At 35.9% G+C, this 13,709-nt stretch overlaps 1 protein-coding gene and 1 pseudogene across 1 annotated transcript; both read right to left on the reverse strand.

Annotated features, from left to right (window-relative positions):
* Positions 1-2,488: 2,488 nt before the first annotated feature.
* On the reverse strand, positions 2,489-5,895 carry Taf5 (TATA-box binding protein associated factor 5). Its single transcript, XM_014348634.2, has 11 exons — positions 5,755-5,895; positions 5,470-5,655; positions 5,183-5,385; positions 4,711-5,115; positions 4,521-4,640; positions 4,297-4,442; positions 4,089-4,226; positions 3,822-4,015; positions 3,451-3,742; positions 3,168-3,373; positions 2,489-2,732 (listed from the first exon to the last, which is right to left on the reverse strand). The coding sequence occupies exons 1-11, from the start codon at positions 5,815-5,817 to the stop codon at positions 2,715-2,717; spliced, it is 1,971 nt and encodes a 656-aa protein (XP_014204120.2). The 5' UTR covers positions 5,818-5,895; the 3' UTR covers positions 2,489-2,714.
* A 4,378-nt stretch (positions 5,896-10,273) lies between these two features.
* Positions 10,274-10,768, reverse strand: LOC106636348 (endocuticle structural glycoprotein SgAbd-8 pseudogene; annotated as a pseudogene).
* Positions 10,769-13,709: the final 2,941 nt, after the last annotated feature.

Below are 13,709 nucleotides of genomic sequence, written 5' to 3' on the forward strand. Positions count from 1 at the left end.
TGAGTTCGTATGTAAATAAATAAACTCACACAGGATTCAAATATCATCAAAGCTTACGTTTTTATTTGGTCATATTTACAATAATCGTTATACAGCAAATGGTACAGACTAAAAAAATAAGTTAACCCGTCCTATCGCGAAATTACACTAAGCTTATCAACGCGAGCTCATATTCTCCACTAGCTATTTATATCAAATAGACCACCCCCCCCTACCCCCCAATTCGATCATCTTTGGTACATATAAATTACACACATGTTTCAAAAATATATATATATATGAATTAGATCCGCGCTAGTGGATAATTAGTCCTCTAAAAATACTTGAATAGTTCATCAACGATCCGTAACATAACGAGCTTATTACATTCACGCCGGTATTATCATTATGGCAGGGAAATCTCAATCGGGCACGAGTCTGCAGCTTCACTCGAACAGCAATGTATGGCCACTGTGGACAGGAACTAGATTTACTTGAAAAAAAAAAAAAAAGTAAAAGCAAGGTAAAAATTTAATTTCCACCCCGTTCGACGTATCGGTAATGCATGATCAACTTACCGATCTCATCTCTTCTGGTCGTGCTCCTTGAGCAGGTCGCCGAGCGCGGCGATGTAGCTCTGTGCCATCTGGAGGGTCTCGAACTTGCTCAGCTTGTGATCGGCACCGAGGCTCGGCACGACCTCGCGTAGCTTGTCAAACGCGTCGTTGAGCCCGTTCATCCTGCGTCGCTCGCGCGCGTTAGCCGCCAACCGTCGGCGCTTCAAAACGCTCGGCGAAGCCGGCACGTCTCTGCTCGACCTACGCCTACTCGGTCTGCGGGGGTTCGATTCCACCGGGACTACTGTCGTCGCCGTCATCGCCTTTGGTGTCACCGGTGGTGGAGGTGGTGGTGGTGGTGGCTCGATCGTCGTACCGATCTCCTGCGGGAAAAATGTTCACGATTTATAGAAAAAATCGGTTGCAGCGGATCTCCCGTATATAGTCACACTCACCGGTATCGCTGCCGACAGGTTGCAGTCCCAGCAGGGGTCGCTCGGGTGGACCGTGGGCACTTGCTCGGGACCCAGGCTCACGAGTTCACCGGGCCGCCACCTGTGCCAGCCGTTCTGGTACTCGGGCGAGTTTTCCTCGTAGACGTGAACGCGAGTCACGTTGCCGTAGTCCAGCGCGTTTTGTGTCGTCGTTTCGTACCTATCATCAACGTAACCGTTTATTTTGTTAGCTCTACAGCTGTACAAGTAAAATAAAAGCATGCGTGGGCGTACGTTTGTAAGGGGACAAGCCCGTAGGGGGACCTGTCGTAGCAGCGGTCCAGCATCTGGGGATACTCGTAGTGGCCGGTGCTGCTGCTGCCGTTGCTGGGGATGTCGCGGTGTTCCGTCAGATCGCTGTCGTTGGAAAAGTCGCGGCCGTACGCGCTGCCCGGCGAGTAGCCCACGGCAAACATCCCGGGCGAGTCGGATCGGTAACTCTGTTGATGGTGGTGCGGGTGGTGGTGGTGGTGGTGATTGCTCGATATCAGCGCCATTGTCCGACTTTGCTCTTCCTTGTCACTTTTCACTCATTTGTATAACGATCGCGCTCGCTCGCGTTCGGAGAACGAGAAAGAGAAAACACTTGAAAACTTGCCGATTTTCCCGATCGGCTCGCGATCTCGATGAAAAACCGAAACGAGCGCTGCTTTGCTTTCAGTTTATCGTCCGATCGCGAGTGCAAGGCAAGTCTGGGACTTGGTATCGAGTGTCATGCTGGAGATCGGTAGTGAGGTGCAATTGCGATGCTCGCTGCAACGCGACTCGTTGACGAATGTGGCGCGTGCCAGTGTGTCCGGCGTAGGGATGTAGGTACGACGGCACGTAGGTATTACTAACATCTGGTCGGTGGTGGGCTCCCTTTCTCCCTATGTATAGTGCTGCGGCTCGCGGAGTTCATCCCTTAGATAATGCACACCTGGTACACCTCCATCGCCCTCCATTCAGAGCCGCCGTCATTAGCTTGGCTCGGCTGCCTGTCTTCTTTTTCAAAGATAGCGTTGCCGCCCCTGCGGCCGCACGCGTGCCAACTCGGGCTACTTCCTTCCTTCCTTCCTCCCTCTCTGGCTTTTATTGTCTCTCTTTTGTGCGTACAATACTCGCACCGGGAATCGCGCTGCGTTCCTCGGATCTCGAGCAAAATATGCATATTCATTCGTGGTCTCTTCGCTGTCTGACTTCCTTCTTCGCCGTAGGATCTTTCTGGGCCTTTTTTTTCCGAGCTTTGACTAACAAGGCTTACTTTTTTTATCTTTCTTTCTTTTCGAAGCGCTGTTTCCTCGACTTATTGTGTAAGTTGTCGACAATATCTTGGAAAGGCAAAATTATCGAGCTACGGACTCGAATCAAAGACTCATTGATATATTCATGGCGAATTTTTTTTTTTTTTTTTTCATTTTTGAAAGAGATTGAACAAAAAGATGTATTTTAAAAAATGGGATTTTATTCAATGACATATAAAGTTTTTTCATCAAAGCTACAAATAAATAATGAGTATTTACAAAAATACTGAAGGTTTTTCAACTTGCATCAAACCTCCTGTCGTCGAATAATTTTTTTTTTTTTATTCTGCTAAGATAATTGCATTTCTGATCCAGTATCCGTGACATACGTTGTTACTCTCTCACGTGTATTTATTGTGTGTTAATTACAAGAGATTATTACACTTCTGTATGAAAGCAGATCAAATAGTTCCTGCTTGCTGAAAAATAAAATGCAAACTGTATATACATGACCTTTCGAACGACTGTTTATGTTACTTATGATTACTACTTTTATTTGGTACTGCGAAATAGTTTATTATGAATAATTGTTTTTTTTAATTCATTTATTTATTCATGACTTAAAACTTTTTTCATGCCTATGCGTGTAAAAATGAGATCGGTGCCATTTTATAAATATGTTTTATTAAAAAAGTTACACATATTTCAATGTTGGAAATGATTGACGTTTTTTATCTATCGTATACCTTCTTTGCAGTAGAAAGAGTAAAGTACAATCCGAATTTGCGTTAGAGCGCGGAGAATTTTCAAATATTAGGCAAACGGGAATATCACCCTGTATCCGCGACACAATATCTTACGAACTACATGAATCATTATAGTATTATTTTACAATAAAAAAACTATAAAGTTACCAAGTAAGAGCCAAAACCCAATAACAAATTTCTCCGTGTGAAATGCAAGGCAATAATAGTTGAGCTTTTTGTTCCAAAGCTTCTTAATAGATAGGATTCTGTGTTGGTTTTTACGTCGGGATTGTGCGAAACGTTTACATCTTCTAAACTCATTTCTTCAGCTAACTTTGTGAAATCCCATAATTTGATGGAGCAGTCAAGAGAACCTAAAGATCATAAAGTAAGTCATATTACTTCAGTAAAAAGGTATTAAATATATTTAAAATTTTAATCCTCCATCTACCTGATACCAAAATATTTCCATCTCTACTAAATGATAGGCAGTAGATGGTTGCCGTATGACTAGCTAGCGCTGCAACTAAATGCCCATGAGCAAGGTCCCATATCAAAACTCTACTGTCTGCACCTGCGGATGCTAAAAACCGCCCTTCAGCAGAAAAAGCCAAAGAATAGATAGGCGCCTTGTGACCAGTCATTAATCTCACTTGATTGCCTGTAACGCAATCCCATAATCGGATCGTCATATCACTCGATCCTGAAGCTATATAATTTGAATTGGGATGAAATTGAACAACCTGAAATGACATTTAAAAAAAAAAAAAAAATGAAACTTCTTTTGATAGTACGAATAATTAGACATTGATGATCACTTACATCGACATCGGAGTAATGACCTGCAAAAATTCTAAGGGGTTGATGAGAATCGGTTGCCCAAAGCCTTGCTGTTTTGTCGTGAGACCCAGTGGCAAAATAATAGCCATGAGGTGAAAATTTAACTGACCATACCGGGAATAAGTGTCCTTTGTAGCTAACGACACACGTCCATGTGTGAAGAGACCATAATCTCACTGTGGAAATATATAATAGGTTCAATTTCCAAAATTCTAACTGTGAGCTTTGTGCTTAGTGTATGACATGTACCTGTTCCATCTTCAGAACAAGAGAGTAGTAAATTTTTATCTGGACTGAAAGAAAGACAGTAAACCGGTCCACTGTGACCATACAGTGATCGTACTGATTCTGCAGTCTTGTCATCCATCATTCTAACCAAAACATCCTCTGGAAAATTATTTTTTGATTAGTTTTCATTCCGTGGTTTGTCTAATATTATCGTGCATGGTGTACAAACCAGATTCATAATTAACTTCTACAAGTTGGTCAGCATCCTTCATCATTCTAAGTTTTTGGGGAACCAAACTCCAAACTCTGATTAAAGAATCGCGAAAACCCACAGCTAGTAGGCTAGAATCTTCTGCGACTTTAGCACATATAACACTTTTGCGAGAAAAAATTATACAGGTATGCAGTTTTTGTTTCAACATAACTTTAATTCATAACATGAATGAAACTTACTTATTTACAGAATTCAATAATGTATAAAAACATATGGATGGAAGACTTTCTGGACCAAGTACAACTCTTTTCGAAGCTTCCCTGAGTGCTTTTATTTTTTCAAGCTTGTCTACATCTTTCCTAAATTGAAAATGATTATTAGGCCTACATTTTATTATTAAAATGGTTTTAAAAAAAAGAGTTTACATACAAATTAGGTAAAGGCATCCTTCCTATTGGTGGAGCGTTCGGATCAGATTTAGTTTTTTTAGAGAACAAAGGATCTTTTTTTGCTTTTTTCTTCTTTGGTTTGTCAGAGTCCGGTCCACCATTGTCTTCCTCCTCCTCTTCGTCTTTCGTTGCAATATTTTGAATATCTGGTTCTTTTAAAAGCCCATAGTATACTTTAGTTTTGTTATCTTGTCTTGTTGCTTCTCCTACCAAAGCACCAGATGTTGCTTCAATTTGACTTTTATTCCTTGCAACACCTTCATACATATCAAAATATAAATGCTCCTGTATTATATTTAATAAGATACTGTGCTTCTTTTCTTGAAGATATCTTTTTAATATCGACAATGTATCACGAGACATTCTAATAATGAATTGATTTGACCTGCAAATGGAAGAAAAATTAATTTGGAGAGCACAATTTATCACACCATTACAAGTACAAAACTTACTTGAAAGTGTCTATTAACTCATTTCCAGCCATATGCTCTCGTTTTGACACATGTGACAACTTTTTCAAATCATTTTGATAATACTCTTCCAAGCTATTACTATGTTTTTCAATCAGTTGTTTCCCCTCATTTGAGTGATTGTTGTACACTAGCTCCAGATACATATGCACCAGTACAGGGTAGAGGATAGTGCCCAGTTCATGCTATAAAATATAATGACAGTTGGCTCATCATTTTTATAAAAGGCTACAACTTTGGAGGTATAAACAATGTTAATAGCTGCTGACCTTATAAATGTCCAAGGAGCTTTCAACAAATTTTTTAAGTTCTCCATATGACTTTTCATAAAGAGCTGGATCACCTTCACTTTTGTACGCTGACAGAACACTGTTAACCTCAGAATCATTTTGTGGTGTATCCTCAATAGACACATTTTGAAGATTAGCTTCCTTTCTAAATAATTCTTCAGTTTCCTGAAATAAGGCACGAAATTTTTATCATCGTTGGGCAAAACAAAAATAAATTTATAGGTTACAAGTGGAAGCTGGTATGGCAACAACGATAAACATTACCTTAAAATTATATTTATGAAGCAGCTGCAACAATGCAAGCATAGTACTTTTATCCCTCTCCATTTTTCAAGGTATTAATCGGTATTTTTCTTTAAAATCAACTCGCAAAATAAAATTACCGATATTGCCACAAAAACAAACACTAGACGACTAGTAGACACTCCTGTAATGAGCATAGCGTCACTTTTGGTCATCTGTTGGTTTTGTTCCGTCAAATGATCACTTTTGGTCAATCATCGTCATCATTATTTTTTTGGTCAAATTTAGTTGGCCACTGTATTTGAAAATCTGTATGAACTAATGCAACTATATGCAAGTAAGTATAACTCCATTTATGAACAACATAACACCTACACTTCCACCAGTAAATTCATGTAATTATAAAAAAAGTTACCTATCATTTTTTTAATCCGACAACAGAGAATAAAATAGTTGTTAACGAAAATATCAAAAATAATAATGAGTGTAAAGTAGTAATTTTAAAAATTACAATTAATGGATAAGAGCTGGGAGTTGGTGAGAGTATTTTTCTCAACATCCGAACCATAATATTGATACTTAATGAGTGTTTCAGTTAAATGCAAAAATTCACATAGAAGCGGAAAAAACAATTCAAGGCATGTACCAAGTAAATAACACAAAATAATCGCATTTAGTAATTGTTCAGGATGGAAAAAACTTTTCAAAAAATAACAATAAATACGCATCACTTGAATTCACTTAATTATTAAAAATATTATGTAATTGTCCAACGTTATAGTCCCATATGATATTATGTTGGCTGCAGTAAATCGGAGGAGAAGAAAACATATCTTGAAGGAATTCAATTGGTGGGTTAAAACTAGAATCAGTCGTTTAAGAGTTTGAGAGATAAAAATAAATTAAAGTGCTTGCTCTCGGGAGTAAAAATTCTGAAATTTTGTCCTTTCGGCCGTTTTCCTTGAAGCTACTCGATTTCCAACGTATACGACCCTCGACGGTCATTAATTTAAACGCTCCGCTGTGTAATACAACAAACCAGCTTTCAATTAAAATAAGACGTCACTTTTCGATACCCATTTAATTTTTCAACCTTTTCAATCACTGCGCTTTTTTTTTTTTTTTGCACAAAGAATATTAAAGATAAATTTTTCGAGTGATTTATCGATGGTTTTGGATTGTCTTGAATTAACAAATCAACAATATTTTATTTGAACGAAATACGAAGTATAATATATTGTGCCAAGCACGAGAAAATTACGAGCCAAAACATTATTGATGCTTTTTTTTGTAGTACAGCGACATATTTTAAGGTTCTTGCGTCCACTGTATTATTATTATTATTATTATTATTATCGTTATTATTATTATTATTATTATTATTTATAATTTATATCAAGTTAAGTATCCGAACGCAATAAATTTTCTCTCTGGTATTCAATCATATGTGCAGTGGGGGAAGTGAATGACATTGTGAATATATATATATATATTTTATATAAATCTGAGATGATGTAGATTTACTGTGGATGTAACTGCGGGGAGATGAATACGAGTGGTTTCATGAGGATATTTTTTTATTGTTTTCGGCGTTTTTCTCTTTTGGCGTCTTACACACATGTGACCCTAGGCCGTGATGGCTCCAGTGGCCTTGGAGCTATATACATACGCCCTCAAAGGTGATGGTTTCATGGACTCGGGGCCCCTCTACTTATTAAAAAAACACTTTCTTCCATACGCGCACCTCATCCGTGTGGCAAGTCTGCATTCATTATTAATTAAACTGGTTCCAGCACGGCTCAACTCATCTCGAGCGCATCTCGCCAGTTGTTCACCTTCTCTTCTTCTTTGCTACTTTGTGTACATACTTTTTTTTTTTATTTTATTTTATTTTTTTTTTCACTTTTTATATTGAGTAACAAAAGTGACCATAAATTTCGCTTACTCGTCGATTTTTTCTTTTTTTTTTTTTTTTTTTTGCTTCTCATTATTATGGATGTTACTTATTTTATCTTTTTCTTGGAAATTAGTTACTTTCGTTTTTTTTTCTCTCTCATACGCGCATAACTATTTTCTAATGCCTACAGCTCTGTTGGGTAATAACAATAACTCTTGACGATTTTAGAGTCCATCGCTAGAGGTCATTAACTCGCGGGTTCGAAAATGTATTTCGAGCCGAAAACCAACTGTTTACAATTTAATTTCAAATTCAAACCGACTGAAATCCCTCGTTCTTTAATATATACTCGCACGTGCGTGCAATTAAATAAATAACAATAGATCCGATGAATAATTTATGAACTCCGCGATCCAGCGTTTGAATTAATTACTAGAATTGATTTAATGTAATTTGCCTTTTTTTCTCGATTAAATTATTCCTTTGGTTCGTTGATTTTTCAGTAGTAGATCTAAGTATTGCTAGTGGACATAATATTTAAAAAAAACTAATACTGCAAAAAAAACTTGTGAATTTTTTTTACATACTATGTAGAAAACTTCTCGACTTTTAGTAGAAAAAAGGTACTATTTAGGAAATAAAAAAACAAATTGATTACGTATTGAATCAAATGTTCGAGTGACGTTGCTTTCTTATAAAGGATAATTTTTATCGGCTGAAAAACGTAATAAAAGAAGTGTATGTTAACAACGAGTGTGTATCTATTTCAAAAAATAAACATAAAATAGTACATATTACAGTTTTCACACTTGAATATGTAACACTGGTTATGACAATAAAATATTCAAAAGCCATCCTACATTTTTGGTATAGTGGCATTCTATACATTGACTTAATTGTGGTTTCACTACAAAGAACAAATGACTGTCATTTATTTGGCAGAAGATATCTCGAATTTTAATTTCTCGCTACTTCTGAACTTTTTGTTCTTAGTTTTTATTTTATTATCTATTTATTTATATCAGCAAATATTTCTATGATAATTTATTTCAATATAAATGAGGAAAAAAATACATCGATGACTATGATTCGCGCTAAAAAATGAAATTTTTCGAATACCAAATTTTTTTACTTCTATAGATTGTAAATGCGATATTTTGAAATATTTTAAATAATGAAATTACATAAATTTTCGTACGATTTGTGGAATTAAATTTTCTTTCTTGACTGGTTAAAATCGACTCAGTTGGTTTTTTATATTAATATATGATATATAAATAAAGTAGTAAGTAAAAAAAATTTGTTTTTCAATAAAAATTTACTCGTAAGAAATGTTTTGATAAAATTATTTGAAATAATAACAAAACTAACTAGTTATTGTCACGTATAATCAATGAGAATTTTGAAGAAAAAAAAAATGACACATTTTTCAAAATTGATTAAAAAATCAGATAAAATTTTTTGTACCAAAAAAAAATGTTAATATATTCTTAAAAATCGTTATGCTGCACGAGTGGACTTAAAGAATTCTCAGATAGGAGTGGATAAAAAAAGATTCTTATTACACTTGAAATAGAGATACTACTTAGATCTTATTGAAACTTAAAGTTGAGACGGTATACAACGATCGTGTTTTTTTACATGCATTGGCGCAGCGTAGTCCTTTGTAAAGTATAACTCCTCTATTTTTATCAGGTAAAAAATTCTTATGTTTTGAAGAAGAAAAAAAGGACTATAATATATTCTTTTCACGAATTCATGATCTTAATAGCCAAACTTTTACATTCGATTTTTTAAATTAGCATCTCGAATTTAGTAGAAATAGATAACTGTTGCGTAAGTATGATGCTGCAATATATCTTTGAACGGGTCGTAAGAAATTACTTAGTCTAAGAAAATACTGAGTGAAAAAATCTCGAGTTTCAGTGAAAACAAGTAATGTTTAAGAAATATAAAAACCAGTTATTTCTGTATTGTCTATTTTTATTCTTGTCTAAATTGTCTAAATTCATATGTTCTTGCTACTTTGATTACTCGTCAAGCACAATTCGTATCGTTTAAAAAACGTAATAAAAGAAATCTTTCGTAATGATTAATTATAAGACAATGCATTTAAATAACTTTTTTTGCAATAATTTTTTTTTTTTTTTATTACGTGATGCAACATCATAAAACTCAGTGTTTCTCTTTTTCGTGTTTCCTCTTGAATCCATTTTTATTATGGTCTTCAATATTTCTTGTAAAATAAGTTATCTCTTACGGCTAAACACTAATAAGTGTATATAGTAAAAAGATTTTATTGAAACAAATTTTTTTTTTTTATTATTTCATCAAAGGATTTTATCCCATTGGACAACATCTCCAAATTTTTTAAAAATAATAAACAGTATAGTCTAAAAAAAAAGAAAAATTTCCAGTATTTTATAAAAATCATTCACATGTGGATAAAGGAAAGGGATTAACGTGTCTTTGGATGAAAAAAATGTGCAGGTATTATAAGAAAATACTATTTATTGATCGATTAAAAATTGGTGAGTGGATTGACAGAAAAAAAAAAATTTCGTCAACCATCAGTCGAAACTGCCTTATCTCGAGTCTGTATACACTCATAAAGCACGTGTATAAAACTAGGGTTGAACGAAAACCGATGCGTTTCATCTCCAAACTTAGAATACGGGTTTGGCGTTGACGTTCTTCAACCTGATGTACTCGAGAGCCCTCACGATGTGCTCTGGGATGGTCGGGGGGGTCGGGAGGTGGCTGCCCTGGGGCTGGAAGCCGTTCTCGTTGGCGACGTAGCTGAGGCCGATGGGGGTGCCGTCGGGGGCCGTGTAAGCGTAGCTGCCCTGGGCGACCACCGGCGCCTCGTCACCCACGACCTGGGGGACCCCGGACTCCCCGGCGGCGATGCCGTTCTCGGTCTCGAAGCTCCACGAGTAGCTGCCGTCGGGGCTCACGTCGTTGGTCTGCTTGAGGATGGCGATGGGCTCGTGGTGGCTCTGGGGGGCTGCGGTGGCGACTGCGGCCAGGGCGACGACGGCGACCTGGAAAATGGAAATTAGCGTTGAATGCTTGCTCGAAAAATTGAGAAATTATAGTTTGGAAGTATTGTATCGTCGAGCTTACGAGGAATTTCATGTTGATGCTGGTTGTTCGGTAATTAGCTGATTTCTGAAGTTGGGTAGGACGAGACCGCGTATTTATAGGAGAATGGCATCGATGGGCGGCTGATTTTTTTTCTATCGAGCGCCGATAGCACCAGTTTTCATCGTCGCTCGTATCTGCACTTGGGGCTATTCGGAGTCTTTCCGTCATGGATATTCAAAAATTTTGGGGAATATCAGCGGCTGATCGCGTTGCGTCACAGCTTCCCCATCATCCGACCCACGTGGATGACCGTCGACTCGTACATCATTCGCTCTGCCTCTTGTTTCGCCTTTGATTGTTTGCCTGCACGCGATGCTCAACATCTTACAGTTCGGTAACTAGATCATCTGGAAGGTCAATCGGTTATTTTAACGTCTTCGTCGACATGGGACGCTGAAACTTTTTTTTCTTTTGTTTTTAGAAAGCAACAACTATACGATCTACGGGTGAAAGGGCTTGGTATTTTTGCCCGTGTAGAAATTTTATCTTCTTCTCATCGTTTCTGCGAGGTGCGCATACGTGTTTGCTGTAAAAAAATTCATCGTAGACATTTGCGTTGCAAGTTGATAAATTATAGAAAAAAAAAAAAAAAATTTGTGGAAGTAATGTGCACAGTTTTTGTGAGATTTTAATTATCGTTCAAAATTCAAACTACTATTCATGCTTTGAACTTTCATTCGAATTTTCAAACATTTTTCCGTCTCGCAATTACGTTGAATATTTATATTAATCGAGTAGTTATGAGATCTTTATTCAACGAGTAATTGCATAAGTAATTGTGACTCTATAATGCCCAAACCTTCGTATTTTTTTTATAGGATTAACATTTTATTTTTCATCTGATCCGAGTCACGAAAAATTTACCAACGTACTTGTAGAAATGGAGAATATCAGGTAAATAATAGCTGTGAGCACAAGTTTCGAGAACTTGTTGGATCTACAATTCATAATTACTTGTAATGAACTGTAAAACCAGATCTGGAAAACTTGTCAAAGAGAAACTAAAATTATGGGGCCAATAATTTGATTTACTCGCATCGTGGTCATCTCTATTTTTAGTATACTTTAAATAAAACTTATTTCATCGTAGGAATATTTATGAGTTGCGAAAAAAGAGCAATTGGCTAATTTTAGTACAAAAACCGTAACATATCAAAAGCACGACCGTTGACTTGTGATTTCACAATAAAGAATCGCATAATTTTAATTATTCCCTATTTTTAATACATTATTACTTGTTTATTTGTATCACAAAAAATTTGTATGATCATTAATTTATGATAATAAATGCATTATAATAAATCTAAAGATATAAAAAAAAAAAGAAAAAAAAATTTATCGATGACCAGTATGATTCGCGATAAAAAATTTAATTTTTCGAATACCAAGTTTTTCTACTTTTGTACGTCATAAATGCAGTTTTTTGATATCTTTAAAATACGTAATGAAATAACATTAAATTTCGGTCCGCTTCATTGAGTTTAATTTTCTTTCTTAACTGGTTCAAATCCGCTTAGTTGATATATTAATACATAATATTGTTGTGAAAAAAGTTGATTTTTAATAAAAATGTATTTGCAAAATTGTTTGAAATACTAAAAAAACTAAGTAGTTATTGTCACGTATAAGCAATAAGTGTTTCATAAGCGTACATTGTTATATATCAAATGTGAAAATTTTGTAAAAAATGACATTTTTGAAAATCGGTTGAAAAATCGGATAAAATTTTTCAAAAAAATTAAATGACAAAATTTTTTTTTAAATCGCTATGCGTGTGGACGTACATAATTCATGGCATGCTTTACTTATTATAATATCGGTGGGAAAAAGTACAAAATAAATTTACTCCTTGAAGAGACAAGATTTTTTTTTTTCATGCTTGAAATAGAGATAGATCGTATTAAAAATTAAAGTTGAGATGGTAAAAATTTCCTACTAAAACGACGATACAATACATATATGTTTTTTTCCGAAAGCCTATAATCAGTTTTGAACGCATGTTGTTATTTTTACAAATTTTGTGTTAACCGATGAAAAAAAACAATTTTTTTTCGCGCATAACGATCGTGATGTTTATATGCATTGGCGCAGCGTATAGTCCTTTGGTGTAATTGAAGACCTTGAGTTTATAATGAGCCAGAAATAATAACTTGAGAATTCGTTGCGAAGAAAAGTTTCGAAAACTCGTAAGATTCAAAATTGATGAAATCTGGGAAACATGTTTGAGAGAAAGTACAATTTCGACAACATTCGAATGATAATCGAACAATGGGTTCGTGTGCAGTGGACCTATCTATGTGTAACGCTCTTAAAACAAAGAATTGCCCAATATTACCAACGTTAATACCTTATGACGAAAATTCTACCGATCGACGATCACCACAAAATTTTAGGCTTTTTTGAAATAAAATTTAATTTCTATCGAAGAAAAAAAAATTGACATCTCCGCGAGTGAGTATTACCCAACCAGGTTCGGTAAGCTGTCCTAATCTTTGAAACTGAATTATATTCCCATGTTTAATTCACCAGGAAGAAAAAAGATCCCGAGTTAGGTGGGACGATATAGAATATGGGTCAAAAATGCAAATGTGAAAATCACACGTGGTAAACGCTGGTGCTTATAATAATAGCACTGACAATAATAATGATGACACGATCCTGGAAATGACGGTACCTTAGAGCTGCTTGAAGTTTTGAGGAAAAAAAGAGAAGAAAAAAAAAAAAAAAAAAAAAAAAAAGAAAAATTGAAACGAAGAAGACCAAGCGAGAATTGATTATGCAACACAACTGGCTAGGTGTAGCAACTATCGACTTAATTGACGATGCCCAGCAGCAGCGCCGGCGGCGTTATCGAAAGGTCATGACAACAGATGAATTTCGGCAAAGGCTTCTCCTTCCCCTCCTTTTCCTTTTTTTTTTTTCTCCTCCTATT

Source organism: Copidosoma floridanum, unplaced genomic scaffold (assembly GCF_036245765.1).
Source record: "Copidosoma floridanum isolate Cflo_tuat_1 unplaced genomic scaffold, Cflo_Japanese_pri ptg000001l, whole genome shotgun sequence".
Classification (NCBI taxonomy): Eukaryota; Metazoa; Arthropoda; class Insecta; order Hymenoptera; family Encyrtidae; genus Copidosoma; species Copidosoma floridanum.

Coding starts and splice junctions, on each gene's coding strand:
- Taf5 (XM_014348634.2), bottom strand. CDS start 5,817: ATGGAGAGGGATAAAAGTACTATGCTTGCATTGTTGCAGCTGCTTCAT. Junction 4,641..4,710: donor AGGATGCCTTTACCTAATTT/GTATGTAAACTC, acceptor TTTTCAATTTAG/GAAAGATGTAGACAAGCTTG. Junction 4,443..4,520: donor TTATTGAATTCTGTAAATAA/GTAAGTTTCATT, acceptor TTCTCGCAAAAG/TGTTATATGTGCTAAAGTCG.